Source organism: Sardina pilchardus, chromosome 17 (assembly GCF_963854185.1).
Source record: "Sardina pilchardus chromosome 17, fSarPil1.1, whole genome shotgun sequence".
Classification (NCBI taxonomy): domain Eukaryota; kingdom Metazoa; phylum Chordata; class Actinopteri; order Clupeiformes; family Clupeidae; genus Sardina; species Sardina pilchardus.
Window position 1 is genome coordinate 14,000,976 of NC_085010.1, and position 26,521 is coordinate 14,027,496.

Below are 26,521 nucleotides of genomic sequence, written 5' to 3' on the forward strand. Positions count from 1 at the left end.
CATAACGAGGAAATAGCCTGGAAAAAGCGCTGCCATTTTTTCCTATGGAGGTCTATGGGAGTGTCGCCACTCTGTTTTATCTACCGCTCTGGATTAATCCATTTACAGCGATTAGAGTGGCACCTGGAAATGATTCATTCATTCATCATGTCACGGGCAGAAAAAAATGTTTGGGTGTGAGGTCTCTGTTAGAACTAATACCAGTAGCTTAGGCTATAGCCTTGAGGGAAATTAGCTTTATTTGTTATTAAAATATGGAGGAGACCCCCAACGAATTTCCTTCCTTTCCTTCTCAAACTACGTTGAAACGGCATCTTTAACGGCCCAATTTTCTAAATTTCCCGGGGGAAAAACCCCCGGACCCCCGTAAGAAGGGGAAAAAAATAAAATAAAATAAAAAAAAAAACCCTACAGCCCCGGATCTATGGTACACTTAGTGACGCCCCTGCCTAGGCCTACACACGTTTAATCAGAGGCCTATGAGTAAGTGTAATAGTCTTGAAATCAGTACACAAATGACTAAACATTTTTAGCTACTAATAATTATGCAGATTGTAAAATACTCAACATTATCAACAAAATGTGTACAGTTATGAATTCCAAAATATATGATATAAAAACATATGACTATCATTTTCTGTGTGTGTGGAGGGTCGAGCAGAATCTTAGATGGCCACTGGTGTGAATGATCACACAATATTCAATATTAGGTTACTGATGATTAAATCACCAAATACACAAAAAAATGTTTTTTGAAATGCATCGAAAAAGTATCGAAATCACAATTCTTGACTTAGTATCGGGATCGAAACAATAATTTTGGTATCGTAACGAGTGCGGGACAAACTTTTGGTCACCTCCGAGTCGGGATGTAACGATTACCGGTGTGACGGTAAACCATGATAAAAATGTTGACGATAACAATTACCGTGTTCATTTTGAATATCATTATTATCACGGTTGATACTACAGTATGGTAACCGTGTGTTTAATTCCTCCCAGCTTCATCCGAGCCTGTTTTTGACACAAGCTGGTAGGCTACTATGAAACAAAACGTTACCTTACTAATTCTGTTGTCTAAATTGATGGATTTACTGTAACCACGATTTGGATAAGGCTACACCTGCTTTTAAAGGGCGCAACATTTTCACCCCAAAACGTGCACTGTATGCCACTCTGCGTCTTTTTATGTAGGCCTACATGTTCACATTAAATCTATTCCACTAACATTATCAGGAGAATGCTGTGAAGTTTTATGTTGAGCGCTGGGTGTCACTCATTGGATATAACAGATACCAAACTCCAAATCATAAGTTAAGCTGTAAGCAGCCAATTTAACATTTCCAACCAAGGAAAAGTGAGCACAATGCCACGGTAACCTACCTACAGTGAGCTATGGAATTTAGTTCATTAGGCCTACTGTTGTGTTTAATTCAATTTCCGAAAAAAGCTACACAGCCCATTGGCAAACGTTTACATCTTGAGAGAATTCCATCTAGGTAACTATCCCGTTAGCTCATGTGTCATGTCTATCAGTAGCCTACAGTAGTCACCAAAATCATAGAACTTAACATTGCAAGACATTTATCTTTTCTATGATTCCAGCAATATTTTCTTTGACTGGTTAATTTTTTTAACATTCATCTTATTCAATGAAAACAGATATCCTTGAACTATGCACGACAACTTTCCTAAAACCGAATGAAGGTTAATATAATTAGCCTACTTCACGTATCTCTTAAAGTGACAGGCACTCAATTAGACCGCCCGATGACGTTTTTCTCATAGAGAACCATTGAACTCAAAATGTTATTTACCCGCCGACAGCTTATTTCCCCCCGCCGAACGACACTGATCCTGATGAAAGCAGTAAGGGTTTGCCTATATTTTTAATGTAATATACACGGTCACATTTTTCTTTAAACTATTTCAGCTTGTGTACACCTATCAGTGCTTTCTTAACATATTGTAGGCCCTACACACATTTTCTAAAATACCGCGATAACACGGAAAACCGTGATAATGTTGGTCACTATAACCGTGGGGTTAAATGTTCATACCGTTTAGGGTGACCACCTGTCCCGCTTTACGTTGTACTGTACAGCAATTTTACCCTTTGTCCCGCCTCACGCAAATTGAGCATCTGTCCCGCTTTTTCGTTCGACCCTGGCCAATTGAAAATAAATACACAGATACGCCCACAGGCGTAGTGTTAACTTATGTCCAATAGTTCAAAGGAGAGCAATAAAATCGGTAGTCGATAGGCTGAGTCGTACGTCAATCAAACTGTTGCCTGGTGCACGAACGCCTCCGCGTTGTCAAAGATCGCAAATTGGAGAGTGCGCTCTTCGGTCAGGTTAAGCAGCCATGGCCAGTGTGGCCACGAGAAAGAGAAGATGCACTTTTAGTGAATGGACCGCAACATATACTCTTGGCAAAGACCTGTAGACGGCGTAGCAGAGAGGGCATTTTGCATTTGCGTTTTTCTCTGGGGCATGGTGAAGAATACGATGTGAAGCGACATGGTGCAAGTGAGTCCTACAAAACGAAAAAAACACTCCGAGAGCGCAGATAGGCCAAGCGAAAACACAACCGCCTCCTGGATAACTCCCATTTAATCGTTTGTTCCGTGGGTCATTTCAGACCTTTCCTGAAAATCCCATCCTTAACTTTTTGAGTTATCTTGCGAACCAACAGACAGACAAACAAACAGACAAACAAGCCCCGATGAAAAGAACCTCCTTGGCAGATAATAAAAAACACATCAAAGAAACATGCAAATCATAAAAGATTCTGGTTTACCTATTTGCACTGAAATAGTTCAACTTTCTATGCAAGCCTCAACTAGACTATAGGCCTTATATTTGGTTGAACTTAGGCTAGGTGGGTCTAATATTTTTTGCGTGTGTTGTATTTTAAGAATTTGATTCACTGAGTGCATTCTTGCAGCTGCATAATGCCTGGTCCCTTGGACAGCTGACGATTTTGATAGTCCCAATAAAGATGAGATGTTGCGAAATTAATGTTTTGTTTTTTAGCCTAGGTAGTGTCTTAATCTTATGTCGGTAGATTAAAAAAATGTTGCTTAGTAAATTAGATCTGGCAATATATCTTAAGTTTAAAGTTATTGCGTCTGTCCCACATTGTCCCTCTTTACCATGCTACTTGTCCCACATTTTGTCTGGAGGTGGTCACCCTAATACCGTTACATCCCTACCTCCGACAGAATCTCACTCCAAGGTTTTTTGAAAAGTTGGCAGCTCTGGTTGTACCATCTTCATAAAGTTGGCTGAGTTTGCTTTTAAAGGTTTTGATGGTCGAGCCGATGGTTTGAGCCGACTCATGGTTCAAGCACTACACCTGTTTGGTAATTGGCTGTGATCCTGGCATGCCCATAGCAGATATTGCTGAGATAAGCGATCTGCTGACACCCTTAAAGAGATCACCTGACCTCTCACCTCTTTTGGAATTTTCTTACCACTATGAGCGGGAGCTTAATTGTTTTCAGAATGTTGCAAATTCAACCATAAGAATACAAATTATTGTACTGATAGTGGTAGCTGCTGTGATCCTGGCATATCTATACTGAAAAAGGGAAAAGGAAATTGAAGTTTTTGAATAGTTTTCTTTTATTAGAATTATGCTGTCCTCATGGCCCCAAAAGCAAGCCGAAGGCGACGGTGGCAAGGAAAAACTCCCAGCTGGAAGCTGGAAGAAACCTCAGGAGGACCCGGCTTTTGGGGGAACCCATCCTCCTTGGGCTGGTGCTGGGACAGCAGATGGATGAAGCGATGCTCGAGAGGAGCTGAAACAAGAAGAGTCTGATTCATGACTATTCACAGCACCAGTAATGTCATGTGTACGATAAACACTCCGTCACATTCACTTCATCTTGACACTTGCTACCTTTTAGTGTAGAGAGTTCCCACTGGGGAAGAGAGATCTGGCTCCACAGCAATCTCTCCCTGGCGGCCATGTTGTATGATACTCATGTTTGTGTGGTCGGGACACATGCTGAGTGAACCTACACGGAGAGAATGCAAATTACCTTTAAAAGTGAGCTTGTGTGTTTTGTTTTTCAGACAGAAGCCAATCCAATGATTAGCATAGCCATGTTGGTCACAGTCTGGCAATGTGAATGAGTCTGGTCTTGTCGGTAATGATGTTGTCCTAGTTGATATAAATGTTATATTCCCTTTTCAGATGCTGGTTCTGATGACACATAAAAGTAGTATAGGCTCTCCTGCATCTAGCTTACCTTGGTGACAGTGTATCAACACTTCTCATACAAACCACATTGAAGGAGCGGTGATGACAGCAGTTCTTGTCTGTTGGATGGCAGCCATTACTGTGAAGATGCCCTCTCTCCTCCCCCTGGAAACTCCCTTGTGTTGCTCCTCTTCGCCTTTTTTTCACACCACTTAGCAGGAGAATCCAAAATGTTTTTTTCCTATTATTGTTTTTTTTTTCTTTTTTTTTTTTTTTGTGGCAGCTGCTCAGCTTTTTTGCGACTTCTTCTCCTCCCTCTATTTCCTTTCCAAAGAGCCCCCCGTTTCCTTTTCCCACTGCTGCCAGTACAGATCTTCTCTTATTTGCAGCGTCATCCCTGCGTCTGCCTTCTAGGGCGAAGACAGTCACAGCGGATTATGGCTTCTTATCCAGGAGCACATTCTGTCATATCTGCTCATTCTGTCAGTTGTTCTCCTGTTCTTTTTGGCCATACTCTCTTCAACTTCACGCTGTTTCTTCAACTTCTTCTCTTCCTCCTTCTGCAGTTGTTCCTTCCTTTTCTCTTCCATACGTGCTCTCGCCATCGCTGCCTTTTTCTCTTCTTTCTCCTGCGCAAGCCTCTCCTTATGTTTTTTCTCCTCTTCCCTTTGTAACTTTTTCTGCTGGACTTTTTCTTCCTTTGCTTTTTCCCGACGTTTTTTCTCGAGAGCCCTCTGCCTCTGTTCCTCCCTCTTTTCTTCCTCTTTGAGGTCCTTTTTGTACTTGTACAAGCATTCTCTCAGGTCGGCTTTCTCTTGTCTCAGCTTTCGTTTGAGCCTCTTCCAGTCCTTGTACATGGCCTCATTTTGCCTTCTCAGCTCTTCCTTTATCCATCTTTTCAGGTCTGGCTTTAGGAACTTCTTTCTTTCTCGGAAGATTCTCCACTTCACTCCCAGCTGTTCTTTGTGTTCCTTGTACATCGCCTTTCTATTTTTCTTCTGCTCTCTCACCAACTCCACTTTCCTCTCAGTGGCCAGTACCAAATTCTTTAAATACATGAGGCGCTGGTCGTCCATGTTCCCAGTGATGTGGGATGGTTTGGGAGCAGTGAGACTGTTGCTGTCTGATGGAGGTAGTTTGTCCAGGGCTGTATCTTCCTCATCATCACTGCTGCTGTCCTCACTGTCACTCTCCTCCCCTTCACTCTCGGCTTTATTACCCATCACTGCCTAAAAAACAAACAACATAACACTTCATGATTATGGTTTGGGATTTGGGACCTCTTAACTTGAAAGGGGTCAAATCTGCATGTACTGATTACATCCGAGTCTATGACTAAACATACAGTGGACCGTTTGCCCTGAAACTTTCACTATATATATTTTTTTAAATTTTTCGGCTCTTCAGGAAGAAGCCAGAATATCTTGATAATACGTTGTCCATGCATCTATTCTTTAATAGCTTACTCTGGTTGGTAGCTTTGGAGTAGTCCAACCAAAGTTGGCATGCTATTTAAATAACAAAATCAAAACTCATCAACTTGGACTCACTCTGGCTGGTGGTGACTGTGTTCGAGTCCTTCTAGCCGCAGGTTTAAGAGTGGCCGCACAAATCGGGGTGGTGGCTGTCTCATGGTTATTACGAAGAGGAGCCTTTGATGTGTGCTTTAAACCACTGGACAGAGGTTGAGCGGCGACATCTTTTCCTTTGTTCTTCATCTTGGAGGTTTGTTCACGTGACGTGAGCTCTGAGCCTTGTAACAGGCGAGCAGCAGCATCGGCCTTCTCCTCGTCCCTCTCCTTCACCCCAGGAGCAGACGCAGTTGGAGTGGGACGGGTAGACGAGTCTACAACAGCCAGGGGGGAAGAGCGGGATCCTCTAGCTTTCCTCTGTCTTTTCTGCTGAACACAAAATACAACACAACGTGGTCTTCACAGTCAAATAGCTAATACTGAAACTACAGCTATCTTCAGAGGCAAACACAACACAACACAACGTGGTCTAGACATTCAAATGCTTTTGGCTAACTCTGAAACTTCAGACTAGCTATCTTCAGAGGCAGAGTCTATTTTAGAGGGACCAAACATACGCCAGATGGGGCTTTTGTTCAGTTCTCTCTGTTAGAAAACAATGCACTGTGCCGAAATCTGACACTTCTTTGCCTTTTCTCAGCATTTGTTTGGTGCCTTCAAACGCCATATTCATACCTGAGTGCTGGCACATGGTTGTGGTTGTGTGGGTTTTGGATTAGTTGGTGTTATGCTCCCATGTGCTTGAGAGGCAGTCTGAGGCCCAGTGGAGAGCAGTGGGGGATGGGCAGCGTTGGATGCCCTGTGATGACATGGCACAACAGGGAACGGGATGATCACCGGGCATGGGTTTGAGCAGTGGGCTGATGACGGTCCAGGGAATATCTGCCCAAGGTGTAGCTGGAGCGGAACTCCTGCTTGGCATCCACATGGCACATGTTGTGCATTGGTGCCAGAAGCCTCCGCGGTAAAAGCCAACCTGGACTGCGTAGAGGGAGCGGGACGAGGTTGAGGTGCCGTTGTAGGGCACAGCTCCCATACTGGCTCAAGAATGGAACCAGAGGAAGATGTGGATGCACTGTCGTCATCTGTTCTGATCTGTTTCAGACAGACAGACAGAAACGAAAATCAGAAGTTTATGTGACAGTGTTGTCAATAAGCGTTAACAAAGCAAAAATGCACCAGGCTGCATACATTTCCATGAAGTTAGCAACAGCAGTAGCCTTGTTCTAGAATATTCAGAAGGAATCAACAAGGCCATAGACTTACGGGCTCTGGATGGACTCGTGTGCGAGTCATCTTAAGGTCTGAGGAGGAGAAGAAGTGAAAATAGTTAAGTACAGGTAATTCCAGAAATATTCAGAGGGAGAAAGAAAGGGAGGGAGGTTGAATTAAAATAGGCACTTGTATTCACATGTATTATGTGAATTCATCAAACAAAGAAACAAGCAAAAGTAATTTGTGCGTTTCTACGTTAAACTAAATGCTCAGTGCATCGTCCAAATTACGTTAAACTTACCAGATTGCCTATTGCTGTTGTCCGATGTGACTTTAAATCAAATACAATCAGCAATACATTTCTGTGATCTCATGTCACAGTTGCAGGGTAAAATGAACTTATAAAGTATACCCAGGGGGCAAAGTGGGTTTACCAGACATGGGCTGCTGTAAAAGGTTGTCATATAAAAATGAAATCTATGATGTCTGTGGATCACAACCTGGGTGGCCAACCCAGTGAACAAGCTGCTGGAAACTTGCAATTAGGGTCTAAACAATGCTACCTCAAATTCTGTTTTAACTCCCGGAATCACCAAATAATGCTAAAAAGATTTAGTTATATTCATGAATCCTGGGCCATATCTCCCTGGTAGTTTATGCTAGAAACAAACTGAGCACACCTTTCAAAAGAGTGGAAGATGAGCTTTCATCTGATGCTTTGGTTGTACATTTAATTAGAATGTAAAAGTTAACAATGGTTCTGAATGTATAGGTATGCAAAGAAAATAATAAATTATAGAACATTCCATTGTAATCGATAGCATTCTATTCCCTTTATTGTTGTTAAAATAAACAAAATACCATGTGAAGTTAACTTTTACTAGATTAAATCATATTTTGATCATTTTTACTACCAGACAGTCCTTCTGGCTCATAACACATTTAGAGGGAATTCAATTTCAAGCCCATAATAGGCTATCAAGTCAGACAAGATCCAAGACATGAGTTTACTGTTAATCTGTTAACTGATGTTAATTGTAGTACTGTAGTATCGCTCTGTTTTATGTATGTACAGTACATATTTTGCATATGTATGCAATATCTATTATTTGTATAACTAAGTAGGATAGCTTTATTTATTTTATTGAAATAACAAAGAGCATTTGATGATTTGAGTTAGGCTGGTTACTGTGGAGTTCAATCCAGGTGTTTGGAGTGTCAGATAAAGGTGCCAACAAATAAATACTGAAAGACTAAAACACAGGAATCAAGTGTAGAGTAAGTTTAAAAGTATTTACTGATTAATAAATAGATATTTATCTGTTTCATGAATAGTTTTTTTTTGTACAAACAGGTTACAATTCATTGTGATAACTCATTTCTATAGTAATGTTTATTCAATTTATTTAGCTGTTTTCGGAGTCACTGCTGCTGTCGCTGCTCTCTACTGTTTCAGCATGCTGTATCCTGCTACATTTGGTTGCCAACCCCTGGCAACGGCATCCTATGTAGCATGGAATCGCCCTCTTTGCACAGGAGCAGTTCTTCTGACAACCTTTAACACAACTACATGATATTGCCATAGCCATTGACACAGGCCAGGCAGGCTGTGTAGATGGAGTTGGAACTACAACTGCTTGGCCCTCATCCAGAGACCATCCAAAATGACTGAAAGGGGGAATTTCTGGCTTGGCAATGTGCGCATTCTTGTCAATGATGGTTGTCAAAGCTGCCCGTTTAAGGTGGAAAAGAAATGTGTTTTCAGTTGGAGGAAGTAGCTTTAAGAGGGTTGATTTGTTGTTCAAGAACTTGTATGTTCTCAGTGTCGCCAGATCAGAATCTTCAAAGTGGTCAGCTGAGGATGTGTACACATCTATGATGAGGCCTCGTGCCTGGTGAAGCAGGTCTTCTGTTATGTCATCAGTTGTGTTTTGACCAAACTCTTCAAGTGCAGGTATGTCCATTCTCATGCTGCTTTTGAACCAAGACTTCTTACCAGTGAAATAAGGATAACTAGTTGTATCTCTTCCACTGAGACTGTGGACAAACGGCATAGCACAGCATAGTGAAGGTCCCAGTGCAGCTACCATTTCATGTATGGGCAGATAGGCATTCTGCATTGTTCTCACCCACAGCTCTGATCACAGATCACTGAGGTATGTTGATCCATAGTACAGGCACATGACAATGATGTCTGTGTCATTGGCATGGATGACAACTCTGTCAACTCCTTCATTCTGGACACTGTAGAGGGCATGGAGTATTATTCTTGTATCTGCCTCCTTCTGTGTGGACTCAAGAGCAGGAACATCACTGACAGAACCATCTGCAAGCACAACGCTCTTTGTCTCTTCTTTAAATCCGCCACCCAGGTAGATACGAGTCAGGCCAATAGGATGCTTGAGTTGATCATGCTTACACCACCTCTCACAGAGGAAGTGAAGGAGATTTGCTTTATTGGCTGACACAGAAAAAAACTCCTGTGGATCTGGAGCTGTGAACTGCTCACTAATTTCATACACCTTTGGAGATTTTGGTGTGTACCTCCGGCTTTGCTCAGCAGACTTAAGGCTGAGTCCACTATATCGGTCACAACAGAAGTGTATAATCTCAGTGCCAGCAGGTACATCATTCATCAGCATGTTTTTGTATCTATCAGCAATGTGTCCAAATGTTTCACCTTTGTGAAAAGACCAGTGGCGTATGGCACACATAGCGTCGATGACAACTGATGTTTTTCTGTCACCTTGAGGCAGAACAGGAGTGATGGTCACTTTGGTCTCCTCTTTCAAGATCTTCACTAAGCTCGCCTTGGTACCAGTTCTCATACTGCCATCTTCCTGGAAGAGGGATGGGGGGAAGTCACTGCACTCATGTTTGCCAATAAAGTCAATAATGTTGAGCTCTCCACCACTGGCAATGATCTGTGTCATACGCAGAAGGGCAGTAACTTCTTGGCTCTTGCCAGGTGCTGAAGATTTTCTAACAGATGTCTTTGCTTTTTTGTTTTGTGTGTGGAAAGTGTTGAGCTTCACAATGCTTGTTCTTTTCTGAGCATTGGACAGTGATTCAGACAATGCCTGTAGACCCAGTTCCTTCACATGTGTCAAGTTGTCCTTGACTGTGGGTTCCGCACACTGTCCTGTTGATATGTTTATTAAGGATGGTGTGGCTACTGTGAATGGGTTGGTCTCCACTGCTGCAATAACCTTGATAACCATTTCTGCGTCCCTGGTGACACGACTAAGGCCAGATTCATGGTGTGGGCTGGATGAATGTAGGTGTAACATGGACTTTAGCTCTGCAGAGACAGCTGCAGTGAGAGGTTTAGTGTAGACCCACTTTGTTCGGGCGGCAGGGTTGAGTGTAATGCCATCTAGTCCACTCGCTTCCTTGGCATCGGCGTTGTAAGTCTGCTCCAGAAGCATGTCTAGAGATACACCATTGTGGCTGCCGTCAGCTCTCCTTCCAACGAATGCCCCTGCCATCATAGCTGCATGTACCTCTGGGGCCGTTTCTGGCAGTTTCTTCATCTCAGCCAAATACAGAGGCAAAGACTGTTGCCCATATTTGTAGTGACCTGCTGCAGTGAGGTAAGGTAGCATTCGCGCTGATTCACAGAGATGTCCTACCCAGTTGCCCTCCCTCTCATAGTAAATAAATCTGTGCAGAATGTCTGACATCTCCAGAAAGATTGACCAGAAGGTTGCAGTTGGATGTCCTTGCAGTGATTTCTGAAAAAGCAGCATCTGTTCTCGCAGGACTGACAAGTGTGGGTGTGACACATGGATGACATTTAGCTTCTCAGTATCTGTAATGTCTTTTACAAACAACATCCTCATGACTGCTTCTACCTGTGACTGCCAATACTCTGTGCCTGTCTCTGTGACCCATGCCTCAAATGCTTCCCAGTACAGGCGCCACATGGCTTCACTGAGAATCCTGATGGCGTGTATCGTTTGGTAATAGTCAGCTTTCTCACCAAATATTTTCTTGATGGTCCCTTCCTGACACAGACCTGCTGCAACAAGAAGATCTTCTGCACCAGCATCCCTGATAATTTTGCACACAGCTTTCATGTAGTTGTGGGCTTGGTGAAATCCCCCCAGCAGTAAGACTACATTGCAAAACTCTTCTCTGTGTTTGTCTCTGATTGTAACTGCCAGTTCATATGTGGCCTGATCTCCAGTAATGATGGTGTGCTTATCCCCAAGTGCATGTGATGTCTTGACCAGCCGCTTCATCTCTTCTTTGAGGACAGATGGATCAGTTGGAGATGCTGGGATAAGAGGAAGATAAGCGATGGTGCTGGCCTCCCTGTGTGGGTGGAGATCCGCACAGAAGGCAGAGAAGCCAGGCAGTACCGTTTCGGCCTCTAGAGGAGAATCCAGCAATTGTGAAGATGTAATTATCCTTGATAGGCGCCACACAAGTAAAAGGTCTTCAGCTGTGCCATCTGAGGAAGTCATCATACTGTCAAGGTTCTTAATGTGTTCAAGTGACCTGGATCTCTGTCTGTCTTTAGTTGAGATATGGCATATAGGAGCTGGTCGGTCAGGGACATCAGAAAGGGTCTTTCTCCTGACGGATGTTGAAGTAGGGAGTGTGACACCCTCCTGCACTCTGCTACTCTCTCTATTTTCAACAATGAGTGCTGTTGTGGCATGGAAACTTCCCCCATCCAGCGTCTTCTTCTTCCAATCCAAATTGTCCATGGCAAAGACATGGGGAATCTTGCGGCTCTTGGTCATGGCCTCAGGAATATAGACACCGTCTGTCTCTACCTGTAGCATCACCTTTTCACCTTCTGCTGTCAGCTGACGTTGCAGACGCTCATAGCTGATCCCCAGCCCAAGTCTATTGCTCAGCGTAATTAATGACTTGCTTCGTGTCTGGTTGAATATATGGTACGCAGTGGCTATCCCCAAAGGTGTTGGCACTCCAAACAAATTCTGCAGAATATGCTGTGAGGTGATGAGAGATTTCTCTGTTGTTGCCTGATCAACAATAACTCTTCCAGCTTCAGAAAGTTCGAGCGCACGGTCATGGAGTAGCATAGCTGTGAAGTTGAACAGTGAGTCTGGCACCATATGACTTGCAGATGTTAATGATATGTCAGTTGAGTGCCTCTCACGACTTAGCTTTTTGCACTTATGACAATCTGCCCGAATGATCTTAGCTGCTCTCTGTAGGACATGGTATTTCTCATCCATATTACCCTCTAGTCGTCTCAACTTCTCAAGAGCATCACCAAGGGGTACATTGGATGCACATATGAAGCCTGAACCCCATGTCTGCTCAAGGACTGATATGCGTGATCCAAAGTGTTGCTGTAACTTTACTTTCAGAGTGTGGCTTCGGTACAGATCTGCGGTTTTGACACCAAGCTCCCTCAGTATGTCGCGGTAGTGGTCGCATAGTGACTTCACAAGGAATCCCGACATGTCTTGGAAAAGAGGGGCCTCCAGTTCTATGACAAGACGATTAAATGCAGCATCATGAGGGTTTGGCTTGAACTCTCCAGATGGAACACGCTGAGCCTTGAATTTGTTCATGCATGATTTGTGATAAGCTATATCATTTGCTATCATATCATGGCCTTGCCCAATCAGTCTGAATAGTATGTCATTTCTCCCTAGTTGTTTTGCCTTTTCTTCTACTGCATTTTGGCTGGTTTTCGTAGAGACTTTAGACATTGGCTGCTTTCCCTGAAACCACTGTTTATTGCAGATGATACACATCGTCTTTGGATCGAATGCCCCACTGTTCTGCCTAGTGACCTTGACAGCATCATGCTGTGATGAACTACATCCTCCTGTTGCTTCACCTAGTCGTTTCCTCTCAGCATATTTAATGCTTTTCTCATTCAAATACACGTTTCGACATTTCCTGTGCCACCTTGGTGCATTGTCTTCCAACCAGTCTTCTAATATTGTATCATGACACAATCTCAGAAATACCTCATCTTGCCGAGTATTCATGGCTTGGATGAAAGTGGTTGTTGTTGAGGCCTGAATCGACTGCAGCTGTTTGCACGGACCTTGACATATAATGCACTTGGTGTAGTCTGTGCGTGAAGGTCTTTTGATCTCATGTTTCAGTGACACGGCAACTTCTGCCACACGTTTCCTCTGGCTTGCCATAGTGCAGGAACCAAATCTGAAAATTTAGTGAGAAATTAGTAAAGTTATTTGCCTAGTTCAAACAAGTCAACTACATCAATAACAATAACATTAGGCAAATAGTTCTCTGACAGTAGTTAATATGGTCATTATATCTGTGGTGGGGGAGGGGGGTTAGTATGGGGGGGGGTTAGTATGCCTATTTGTCTAGGTTCAGTCTAAGTAGGTTACACACACATTTCTTAAGATCATTTTAAATACAGTTGCTTAGCATTGTCAATCAACTAGTCCACAATTAGGCTACAACAATCATGTATCGAATTAATAATAGGCAGCCCTATGATCTAGACCTATTGGTCTTTCACATAAGATATGATATAGCTAGCTAGCCTATAGCTAACTGGGTAACATTGGCTATCCGATACTAACCTGAGGTAATTTTTTTAAAATATTGAGTTCATATATTATGTCTTAATCACTTAACCAATCTGTGTAGCAAAACACAATGGATATGGACATCAGGACACATAACATGACCATTTTAATTAGGATGGAAAGAAACAATGCCCCCAAGGGGTGAGTTAGGCTACAGGCTATCACTGTTAAACTGTGTTTTAAAAATAAGTCCTTGAAACACTGTTTTCTGCGAGGATCTGATTTTTTACTGCCCAATCTATTCATCATTATTCTAGTGTTTATATTATAGCGAATTGAAATCAGATTGTTTTATAATGAAAACTGAAAAGCACTTACCATGACATTTCTCGATCTTGAATTCTCGATATGTTATCGCTGTCAAGTCTTTGCAGTCCACACCAACAATAAGTGGTCATTGAGTGCCATCTAGTGGTGTAATGAAAATCCTACGAACCTATTTGACATGGGATCTCCGACAACACAGTAGCGTTAACATTGTCGCGCACCACTGCAGAAGACGTTGAGTTTTTGTTGTGTTTGTGGACTGAATTCGCAGTAAAAGTGCAAGGATACAAAGAACCGACTGATGTGTTATTTGTTTTAACTTAACATGGTCTGTTTTACAAGGTCACCATTTTGGTAAGTAATTACGTAAAACTATTTGATCAATCAAAGCTATTTCATTGCAACAGGCTAAGCTAGTGCTAGTGGAGAAACATGGAATACAATTAGCAACGAGAAGTTCAAAGTCAAAGTCTTTCAATGTTCATGATCACAGCTTTATTTCATAGTGCTTGTACAATGAATATATCGTTTGAAAGCTGTATCCCCGTTGTGTCGGTAGGGCTGTTGATTTCAAAACTTAGGTGATGTATAGCAGAAATATGAAAGCAGTTATGTACCATGGCATTTTGGTCGCGGCCGCTGTTAGCTGCCTGATCGGGAACTGCCAACAGTTCTAAGCGCTTTTTTTTGCGGGGCACACGTTTACTTTGAACACATCCTACAAGTTTCCAGCAGCTTGTTGACTGGGTTGGCCACCCAGGTTGTGATCCTCAGACTTCATAGATTTCATTTCTATATGACAACCTTTTACAGCAGCCCATGTCTGATTTCCTAAAAAATTGGTGTTTTGCCCCCTGGGTAGTAGTTTTAAAAGCAAGCTTCTGACACAACATACTGGTGCCTTGTGACATCACAATGACACCATGGTAACCTGTGTCATAGGGTTCTAACAAGACATGGGAAACTGCTTCCTTGCTCCCTAGTTCTACAAGGGCAGGGATCACCCAGACCACCTGCAAGCAGCAGATTTGTTTGCTAGTTCAGCAGCAGAACGGTTGGCACAGTATTGCACTGCAGGGGCTGAACATAGAACTTGGCTCAACTTTCAGAGCATGACACAAGGGTCATCAATGTCAGTTTGATGTCTTAGAAACATCTCAGGCTTTCTGATCCATAATCAGTATAGTTTTCATATGAGTGGGACATTTCTTTCAGTTGAGTTTAACATCAATTCACAACAAGATAGAACTTTGTTTACTGGTATTTCCGGCGAGATGATCTGGTTATATAACACACTTGGCCCTAATTTAAGGCACCAAATCCAATAGATATCAAAAAGCTACATTTCCATCCATCAGCTCTAACAAATGGTAATTGGGAGCATTGCACTGGCTCATCAGTGTTTGGTCTTAAGGTCTTACTAATGGTGATAAATTAGCCAATTGATTTTGCCTAGTTATTGAATTAGTTACCGTAAGACTTGGTACCGCCCATCATTCAACTAAGGGCCCAATGCCCTCTAATCAGACATTTTGGAGAAAAAAGCTAAGGCCATAGCCTATAGGGCTACCAGACGTCCTCGGTTTCAGGGGACAGTCCCTTTTTTTGGTTGCCTGTCCCTCGGAAAATACAGAAAAAAATATGTATTTCAACCAGATTGATAGTCAAATTGAAAATGTCCCTGTTTTTCCACATTTTGGGAATGATGTCCCCAGTTTTGGTCTCAGACATCTGGTCACCTTACAATAGCCATAAGTTAATCACTTTTGTTGAAGAATGGCAAGGTTTTAAATCAAATTACAAAGTCTATATGGAAACCAGACTACCTTCACCAGCAATAGCCAAAAACAAATAGCCAAATAATACTGTAAAACTTACCAAATATCACTGATGTTGTAGTTTTCAAAAGGTCTTTGTGAATAATAAATGTGATTTACTGTATCCTACTCAGTGTTTGTTGTGGTGAAATGATCAAGGTTCTGCATCACACAGTGCTGGATGATTATGACATCATAATAACAAGAAAGGGAGTATGCTACATTGGTGTGTGATAGTGTGTTCAAGTGTCAAATACTTACTTCCCCTTAGCATTTAGTGAGAACATTTATTTATTTACAATACATTCTTCAATCACAAAGAACATTGGTGTCCTTAGCGTTTTTATTTTTACTCATTTTTTGAATTAAGACATTAAGATCAATTGTCAAATGATGAATTTATATTCCTCTTATTAGGCAACTTTAGCATGGTATCAAATACATTTTCTTCCCACTGTATATAGGACCCATTTGGCAACCTACTGTACTATAGATGCATACATTAGACATTTCATTCAACACTTGAACACACTATCACACACCAATGTGGCATACTCCCTTTCTTGTTATTATGATGTCTTTTTCTCTTCGTTGTTTTATTACAACTGCCAGAATTTGAATTATTTACAAGGAATTAAATGACAAAATTCTATTTCCACTGAATCAGCACTCTCCTATCTGAGCGCTATGACTCAGTTCTATCACCCCTTCAACCACTCAATCCTCAGCGTGTTATCGGGCCTTCCCTAAGCAGCACCAAGAGAACACAGTCAAGACTTCATGTGGATCGTTGGTGGGATCCTATACTATCCTTTCTAGTTGAATCTTAATATATTCAAGGCAATAGTCAAAAAGTAGCCTACCTTTTTTTGCATTCTATTCTAGTCCATAAAATAGGAGCCATGTACTTCACAATTATTATTAATAGGCTTTTTCCTATTTTTAATTGGTTGTTTTGATGATGGCTCTTTCAATGGATGCATTACTTACTGCTAGGCTATTTATTGATGATGATGATGTAACTAACTTACAGCTGGATTGGACAAAATTATGGGGGGGAAACCCATATTAAATACACTCTAAAAAAATGCTGTTAATTTACACCCAGATTTCAACATCATTAACCTGTTATTTTAAAATGCTGCACTTTGCTGTCAAACAAAGACACATTATGTTAAATTACACTCTGTTCACTGTTGTTTAACCAAACTTTAATGTTTTCTTAAAATACGTATCTTTCCTGTTAACTCACATCTAAATAACGTACAGTATGTTTTGCTCATTTGTGGAAGGCATAAACCAACAGTAAAATCACTAATGTCAAATTTGGAGTATTAAGTTCCATCAACACTTAAGAGTTAATTTTAATCATGTGTAAAATACAACTGAAGAAGCCACTTTACTCTGAAGACAGTAACAATCTTGATAACCATGCTTCCACAAAAAGGGGCCAGTGACAGCTTTAAATTTAGTTGGATTTTAGCAGTGGATGGTGTTTGTATTAGTTCCTTATGACAGACCTCCATAAATCTGCCATGTCTGTAGACGTCCTCTACAGTATGTGGTTGTGTGGTGATGGTGATTCTTATGTTGAGTGATCTTGGCAAGTTGCTTCTAGGAATTATGGGTAAATGTTACTGTCTTGTTTAATGTTTATTTAGTTCTTATTACTGTTTGTGTTTTGTGGCTTATTTGGATGTGTACAAGGAAAAACAACTGAAGGGCAAAATTATTGTGTAAATTATTTTCAGAGTATTGTCAGGATTACCATTAGGGAGAAGACCATTCATGAAGTATAAAGGACATTTTAGAAGATAGGTACGCCCTTCTGGGTTGATTGGCAAATTGATTACTTTCCCAATTAGCATTAACCTACCCACTTGGAAGTGTCACGAAGTTGGGCACTCAATGCAATGTGTCTGTACTTCCTCCTGGGATTTTCACCTTACATGGTGAAGTTTCTTGGACCTTGTAAGTTTATAATGGATATAAAAGCTGTGACAACTTATATTCACAATGCCAATACTGCAGAACTACATTTGAAGATATCTGTCCCTGCCTTGAACACAATCATTACATGCAATCGTATGCACAGGATTAAGATGTTTCAGATGGTCATCTCCTTGACGGTTTCTGACACCAACAAATAATACAACAGACATGACACATGACAACAGCAATGCATACTTTAGTGTCACTGTCAACTTATCCATTTGTGTTTTTATTTTAAGGTTAAATTTCAGCAAGGATTGATGTGATCTCTTTTAGAATATTGTGGACTGGGGCTGTGGCATTCTGGGAACAAACTAATGGTTCCATGGATGGAACCTTTTGAGGTTCCATGCGTGGACTGTCAGTTGATTCCCGTTTTCCCCAAAAATTACAGCCAAAGCCTGTTATATGTTTAACATGAAAATACTGTCACAGTAGTGCACTGTTAAAAAAACAGGAAAATAATGGCAACCCTACTGCCAGCCCTTTACTGTTATTTAACGGGCACATTTTTTAGAGTGTAGTAGTTTTTTTCTATTCAATATTGAGTTGGCCATCTCCATCTACCATTGGAACTCTAAAACAATGGCTTTAATAGGCTATACGGGTTTTATCATATGACCTGTTTTTTTTTTCCTGACCACCAGCTGCAAGTTGCTTTGAAACCATATTCTAGTAATCATACAATAATCATTATTTAGTTTAGTTTAGTAAAAACATGCCTCTGTTTTGTGACTTGAATCCTGACCAATGTAACATGTAACACGACCAATGTAATCTGAGAATTCGAAATTCAGCCATTAAAGACAAAAAACAAAACAAAGGCTTTTCCTAAGCACTGATATGGACGACAGGTGGGTATACTATAAGACTTACCAAATATCACTGATGCTCTTGTAGTGTACTTGTGAATAATTATTTTGCTCTGCAAATCTACTGTATCCTATCCAGTGTTTGTTCTGGTGAAGTGAGCTTTTAGTGTTGCATCCAAGATTCTGCTACATCACAACATGATCAATGATTATGACATCATAATGTCAAGAATGTGATGATGTGCAAAGTCCATAGCAGTAGTTTCTGGTCTATGGGAAAGTCCAATAGCATTTGTTCCTTATCACAGACTGTCAAATGAGTCTTTTTCATTAAAATAAAGTCTTTATTTTATGTGACAAGATCGGAAATTATTTTCAGATATCAAGAAACATGTTTTTCAGGGACTGCATGCATAACGAAAGTAGAAAGATAGTTGGTATAAAAGTAGTTTCTCACATTGTGCTTTGAGTTTTATGTTCTTTGGAGGCTGAACATTTGGAATCTTTAGTCATAGTTTGCTAAAGACTGATTTCCACAAGACAGTGTAAAGCGTGTTCAAAAGCATGGGGGTCATGATATGGCAAATCGGGACATATGTTTGTGAACAAATTATTCAACCAGTAGCCTCTACATGTGATGAAAACAACTGTGTTGTGATTATTAAATGTGCTTACTGTTGCACTTATCAACTCAACATCCTCTCTGCAGAGCCAGGGCTGTTATACAGGACCCCTATTAGAAATGTGATTTCAACAGACTACAGTATGACGTATCTCCACTAGGTGGCGCTTTGCCCTGCAGAATATCTTCCATCAAATTACTCATTGGCTGCTTCTTGTTCAGTACACTGCTCTATGCCCTCTTCTTCCTCTCTGGTTATGGTTATGGTTATGGGATTTGGCAGACACTTTTGTCCAAAGCGACAAACAAATTAAAACAATCCAATAATTAACTTTAACAGTGAACAAATTGAAAAGTTGGTCAGACTACATAAGGAAGAAAAGCAAATAATAAACAATGTCAATTCAAGCAATAACCTAATCAATGAAAATAAACAATGGAAAGGAGAATAGCAAATAAACAATAATGTTCATTCAATCAATCAATCAATCATATAATAACAATACCAATGGCATGGTAAGGCTACATTAAGGAGAACAGCAATAATACATTAATAAAACAATGTCAATTCAATCAATGGCCTAATGAAAATAAACAAAATTATACTATACAAACCATAACCCAAGAAGTGCTTAACAGACTAAGTGCATGTTGAACATATACTGTATGCCTTAAGACCCCTCTTGAAAGGTCCAAAACTATTTCAGGAATGGAGAGTACTGGGCAACATGCATGGCCGTTCAGCTCCATTCTCTATTGGTCTCACAGCCCTGTCCCTGCAGAGAGGCACATTACAGTAGCAAAACAAAAACGGTGACAAACCTATTTGGTTTGGTTTGTTACTATTACTGAGTAACTCAATGTGGTTTTGAGAACAATACTTTTTAAATGAATGTCATTCCCATGATCGTTATTCACTGTTTCCTGTTGTCTCTCATTGGGCACAGAGGCACCTGCCAAACGTAGCTGACCCTGCTGGACTTGTCCTCACTGCCTCTCATAACGTCAAGACCAGAGTTCAGTCTTACTGGACGCTACCGCCACTCAGATTGCAACAGGAGACAATGTTACAACCACCTTGTTCCACAGGATGGTCTTGACTCAGAATTTGTGAGCTGTGCCTCAAGGACTGGAAACTAATGAAGAGCTTTGGGGTGTAAACTTGATTTAAAAGGGACTGAAAGTTGAGACTTGAGTCTTCTAAGGGCAAAGATTAGATATGCAATAATACACTAAGCTTACTCCACATAAACAATGGCAAGTCAAGGTAATGACTTATCTGATTTATTGACCATAAGACAGTACCAAAGACATGAACAGAAAAAAAAGGATTTGAATTCTAAGGAAGCTTGGAAGAACATCTCATTTTGCATAACATCACATAAATACATGATATCTTAACTAAGAAACTGTATCACAAAAGAAACACTCACAGTAGCATCAGATGTCCTAACCAAAACATTGAGCAAGCTTTACTAGAATGAATCAACACGCAAAATTAATTGGGAGTTGGGAATTGGGAATTTTAGTCCCATGTCATTTTAAATACTGATTTGTAGCTTATGCTTTACACTAATTGGTTGCAACCCTAATATATAAGGCAAATCAGTGTTAGTCTGAGAGAGGACATACTTACTTACTACCTACTGGGGTTGGGTAACTGATAACAAGTAATCTGGATTACATAATCCGATTACAAAAAAACAAGTAACTAAAATCAGACCAGATTACATTAAAGAGGACATAGAATGGATGAATCGAGTATTAGCCTATACAGTGTTCTCTGATGTTAAAATAGTATATATTCAACTTGAAATGGTCCTTTTGACTATGACACTCTCTTTGGCAACCCCAATTGAACTTCAATGGCTTTACGATATTTGACAAGTAGTCATTCTAATTCGCCCATTTTTTAGAGGCTATTTGTAAGTTCAAGATTTTCATATGAAGGAGGGCACAACCATGTCTCATGTTTATGATAGCTCTTTGGTTATGCACAACCTCTCTTGATTCATCAAAACCAAGACAAAATGGTTTCCATTCTATATCACCTTTAAAAAAAAAAGTGTGAAATCAGATTTCATCGTTGAAGATTACTTGATCATTTTGATTATGTCTTTCATAGGCTACATAACTTAGCTTTACATCATGCAGTCAATAGACAGCGTATAATAGTGATACAGTTAGCTAGCATATAGACCCAATTTGGAGTGAATGGACATGGAATGTAGTAAGACACAATGCCAGCATTTTACCTAAGCAGGCCATATTGCACCTCCAACACACACTTGCAAACACTCACAGAGGAGAGGGTCTTTTCTATATACATTTCTGTCTATCAATTCGTCTGAAGCAGACACAATGCTCCTATAGAACAACATTGTATAATGCAAATAGAAGGTATTCTGGGCCTACATTGGTAATGTCAGACATGCTGTGTTTTTTTTTATTCAATGTATTCATTTTTTTCAGTATTTTATTTTGAAGTAGCCTAATACAACAATAATCCAAAAGTATTCACATTACGTTTCATTACAGTGCATGCAAATGCACTGTACTGTTCTTCCTAGGCTTCTTATAGTTATTATTCCGCTGATCACTTTTTCTGACCGCAATTTCTCTTCAACCGTTTAACTTAGAAACTTCATTCAAACTCTGTAACGTAGGTCTTCTAATGGATCGGGTTGGTATGACTTTTCAACTTTGTAACTTTTATACTTTTTAAACTATAAATTAAAAACTATTAAAAATTTCCCCATAGACTTAGACTTAACATTGGCCTCTATGACATCACAGTCGGATCGTTAAGCAATTAGAATCTTATGCCAGGTGGCAAGCCCCACCTGCAGCAGCTCTCTCTCTCTCTCTCAGGCTTTAAGCATACAATCTCTCTGTGAAGACTACATATCCTGTTAACTGTTTCCTCTTTCCACAACTGTTTCAAAATAAAAGTCCTCACTGCAATAATACACTATTAAATCATTTAACCATTGAAACTACTCAACTATTTAACTGTTCAACCATTCCAACTGTCAGTTATCATCAACTATGCCTCCAGTCAACTACATGAGACCTCCATGTACCTAGCAACCAACATAGCAACCATTAAAATGAAGCGTTTATGACCGTTTCCATAGCAACCAACATGATTTTACTACAGTAACTTCCCATAACTGTTAGAAATCATTAGCTAAGTAAACCAATCAACCTGGTTATCATTGTTAACATAGTTAGATAACATTTTAACATACCTTTTAGAAATCATTAGTTAAGTTACAACTGGAATGTTTAAGCTTTAAACTGTCTACCTTCACACATCAACTGTCTTTAAACTATGCAACCACCATGTTTACCCTAGCTACACCTTAGTAACCATATCTACATTATCTATCTATATATTTTTGCATTTTCATACACTGGTAATTCCTTGGAATTGCATTTCTAGTTATTTTTGTAATCCAATAGATTATGTTACTGATGACCAACATTGGTGTATACTGTAGTCTGTACTACTGTAGCCTACTCAGTAATGGATTATATTTCAAAGTAATCTGATCCAACACTGCTTACTACCATGTCACATTTCACTTGGATTGGGCTTCACATATTCTGTTGTTAGATGCACCGCAGTACTCATCATACCAGTTGTGTTCTTGTGACACGTCTCTCACTAAGCCACAGTCCTCTCCAGAGATATGCTTGTTGCCAGCTCCACCAGAGTTGTTTGGTTGGCCTTGGTACCAGAACCTGAGGAGGATCAGAACCAAAGATGAAAAACAGTGTGTAAAAAGCTGAGATAGCAACAACAACACATTTACTGCATACAGTGCTTTTCATGACAATCAAATCGCCTGCACAGTAAAGTGTCATGGGATCTCCATGGGATTACCAAGGGACACCCAGGAGCAACAGGGTCAAGGAAAAACTCCCTTGTCCAGGAAGAAACCTTGGGCAGATCCATAGCTCAAGGGGCCAACCCAACTGCCTGGGGTCGTGCTGGTAGGGAGGGGGTGGTTGGCCAGTGCTGTGTATGTGGGGCAGTGTCGTATGATGATACAGTGGTTTGGTGGGCTGCATGTTGTCTGTAAGTAGTGTGGCTTCCTATGATGCAGTGAAGTGGGGGATTTAGTTGAAGGTGGTATAGGAGGGGGGGGGGGGGGCGGCGGGGGGCGGTTAGTCTGCTGTGTGTACATGGGGCAGTGGCATACTGATGATCCAGAGGGTGGTGGGCAGTGTGTTTGTACTGTATGTATGTGGCTTAATAACACTGGTAAGGGGCACTGTGTGTATGTGATGGGGGGGTTGGCTAGTGTGCTGTGTACCTATGGGGCAGTGTCGTATGATGATACAGTGGTTTGGTGGTGTGGGATAAAGGCTTCCTATGATGCAGTGAAGTGGGCGAGTTAGGTGAAGGTGGGGTAGGAGGGCAGTCGTGTGGGTGGGGGGGGGCTGTGTATGTGGGGCAGTGGCATACATTGTGTAGCCTACATTCTGTCTATGATATGTTTTACAGTATTTAGCTAATCACTCCAGACAGGAAGGTAAAGGCAACTGTGTGTCTTACTTGATTTTGAGATTTCTGCTGTCCACCCACTTCCAGTGTCCCTCCCTCTCAGAATCTGTCAAACCGATCCAGAAGCCATCTCTATCAATTATTTTCAGAGCAATGTAGATCTACAAAACATATATATATTTGTCAGACAAAGTTATTACATTTATATATTCATTTTAGTAGACGCCTTTATCCAAAGCGACTTATACTGCCCATACATCAGAAGACTCTGACAAGATTTGGGAAATATTCTTGAAAGACTGGAGTCTTTAACTAATGCCATTCAAGCTTTTTTCAAAAATCTTCTGATGTAAGGATGGCTTAACTTATTCAATTATCAATTTAACATGTTATGCTGGTGTTAAGTGCCTTGCTCAAGGGCACAATGGTACACTCTTAGTGGGGTTCAAACCAAAGATTTGCGACGAGATGAGCTGCGATGCTCTAAAACTTTGCAACTGTGACTAGACATGTTGAATGCTTTGCAATGGCTCAACGATGTGCAACATTTAATTCACACCGCTGCAACTCTTTCTGCAGCCGTTTAGTCCCGTTGCAGATCTTCGGAGTGAATTGGGCCCTAGGGGGAAAAAGTGCTATATAGACCAAAAAAGATTCTATTGCATGCTTCATGGCACTCGTAAATGCTTTTTTAAACCATTTTTAAGGTTTCATCAAATTAACCCCTAAGGGTTCTTGAAAGCCTGCATGGTTCTATATAGCACCTCAAGAACCCTTTTTTTTTTAAGAGTGTTGAATTGAACCCACATCTTTTCAGGCTATTATGCTAGCCTAGCTCCATAGCCACTATGCTACTGCCGCCAATTATCAGAGATCATGATGAAAAGATATATTCTGATTGGCTCTTATCTCTATACCTGTTCCTCTTTGCTGTCTATGATCACAAGATGTCCACCAGCTGTCACACACTCGTCTCTACTTGCAGTCCAGTTCAGCGCATCATGAGAGAAGTAATAGCAGGTGCCGTTACAGAGCTCCCAGCCGTCAGAGCACTGACCTGATGATGACCACATAAATCATGTGAAACATACATTAAATACCAAAAGTCTGCCTTACAGGATCCCCATCCAAAGCTCTTTTGTATAAAGCAAAGAAACACTAACCACACTACATGACTTCCATGTATTATTTTATGGTACAAACTAATTAATTTTCTTTACAAACTGTCAAACTTCTACCAAAGATGAAGCCCAGTATTTATGTGTTAGTGTCACTAGACACACCTGTATGGTTTGGTTGCTGAAGGGTCTTCTCTTTGATGGCATCTGTAACAATAGTGATTATGAAAATAACTGTCACCAGGCCGGCCCACACAAACCACGTCAAACTTCCTGTTGCTGATGTGCCCCATAGCAACTAAAACCACAACCCCTTGATTGTTCCAGGCAACAGCTATTTTCATTTAGCCCCATTAAAGTATGCTTGTGTACTCTGTAAAAGATGAAAGGCTCTTTCACTTTTTCTTTCTTTTTTTCAAAAGACTTGTGTAATGTGTAGGCTATTACAATACCTTAAATCTCAAGCCCTAGATGGTCTCAGACAACATCAACACATAATATTAACGCCCCCCATTAAAATCTGCTTGTTTATTTCTACATAGGGAAATGAATACGGCAATTTAACCTCTGCCCTCTTCCATGAAAAGAGCACCAAAAAGAATACTCACAGAGAATACCCACAACAACGATTCCACACAGCAGTAAAACACACAGCGAAATCAGCAGCAGGTTAGTACGAGTACACCTGTGGTCTTGAGACTCCGAATGACCTGCGTAAAACAAATGCATATTTTAAATGATCACTAGATATTATCTTCTCATAACAATTTAGTGCCTCTACCTCAATAGCCTCATTTCTGTGGCTATTACTGTATATCCAAGCTCATGATGAAGTTAAGCGCTAGCAACAGTAAGAAGCTGAAAGGTGTGTTTTTTGTGTCAATTTTACACAAATACAGGATAACAAGACCCTTCATCTTGACACTGAACAAAGAGGCTTACTTGTTGGACGCTGGTTGTTGTATATGTGGGGCACCTCATGACCCGACCGCCACCGTTCTTGAGGGATTTTAACCTTTGAAGATTTGATCGGAGCATTTTGATATATTTCCTCAAGGCCAGGCATTACTGACGTGAACAAGTCACTCAGATGCAAAACCTAACAATGGATTTGAAACTTGTCTGAGAAACAATCTGAGTTCATTTCCTTTCCTATAAGGGGAGGAGTCTGAGCAAACCTTTTAAGAGGCAATGCAAAGCTGACACCACAGCACTGTGCAGATCAGTGATCCAGACCACCCAGTGAAAATGAAAAAATAATTATAAAAAAATCTTCCTGTAAGGTTTTCCCAAATACCTGTATCCAATTGTTGCAGCCTGGCTGTAGTTGAATGGACACATGCGCAGAAGGCATTTCAATACATATAAATGCTTATTTATGAGAACATGACAATAAACTTTGAACTTCCTGGATTTCACACTTCGAATGATGAAGCGTTCTGCCTAACTATCCCAGGGCTCTGCACCGAGTTTCCTAAAAGCCCAGTCCTGAGGCCTGTGGCTCGTCCTGACTAATATTTTGGACAAAGAGAAGCTGCCTCTCCTGGATGGTCCGGTGATCCCTGGGGGCCTCTTTGGCAGAGGCATAGTGGCAGAGCTGTGAGGCCACGCAGAAAAAGGTACATTCGGACACAACAGTTCTAAGAACCAATTTCATCGAACTACTAACTAGAGAGGCTATTCTCAGAACTATACACTACATAGTTCCTACTGCTAACACTACTAACTAGAGAGGCTACCCTCAGAACTACACTACATAGTTCCTTGGGCTTGTGTTTGCATTTACACACAGTAGGAAGGCTTGGAGATGGCTTAACACACATTAGTAGCCCAATTATTACATTAACATAAATACGATTTACAGCAT

General features: G+C 40.8%; 1 protein-coding gene across 5 annotated transcripts; it reads right to left on the reverse strand.

Annotated features, from left to right (window-relative positions):
* Positions 1 to 4,519: 4,519 nt before the first annotated feature.
* Positions 4,520 to 25,728, reverse strand: LOC134062302 (inner centromere protein-like). 5 transcript variants are annotated; one of them, XM_062518275.1, is made up of 10 exons: positions 25,597 to 25,728; positions 25,263 to 25,364; positions 24,820 to 24,861; positions 24,454 to 24,588; positions 23,588 to 23,697; positions 22,666 to 22,770; positions 7,008 to 7,045; positions 6,417 to 6,836; positions 5,760 to 6,110; positions 4,520 to 5,438 (listed from the first exon to the last, which is right to left on the reverse strand). In XM_062518275.1, the coding sequence occupies exons 7-10, from the start codon at positions 7,035 to 7,037 to the stop codon at positions 4,635 to 4,637; spliced, it is 1,605 nt and encodes a 534-aa protein (XP_062374259.1). In that variant the 5' UTR covers positions 7,038 to 7,045; positions 22,666 to 22,770; positions 23,588 to 23,697; positions 24,454 to 24,588; positions 24,820 to 24,861; positions 25,263 to 25,364; positions 25,597 to 25,728; the 3' UTR covers positions 4,520 to 4,634. The 5 variants fall into 5 exon arrangements, with proteins under 5 accessions (XP_062374259.1, XP_062374262.1, XP_062374258.1 ...); XM_062518278.1 differs by having other exon boundaries at positions 5,760 to 6,107; positions 24,454 to 24,593; XM_062518274.1 differs by having other exon boundaries at positions 24,454 to 24,593.
* Between the last annotated feature and the right edge of the window lie 793 nt (positions 25,729 to 26,521).

Bases quoted from the DNA above. Each gene is read 5' to 3' on its own strand.
- LOC134062302 (XM_062518276.1), bottom strand. From the start codon at position 7,037: ATGACTCGCACACGAGTCCATCCAGAGCCC. The intron at 6,837-7,007 runs GTAAGTCTATGG...TGTCTGAAACAG, and splicing joins CACGAGTCCATCCAGAGCCC to ATCAGAACAGATGACGACAG. The intron at 6,111-6,416 runs GTATGAATATGG...TTTTGTGTTCAG, and splicing joins AACCATGTGCCAGCACTCAG to CAGAAAAGACAGAGGAAAGC.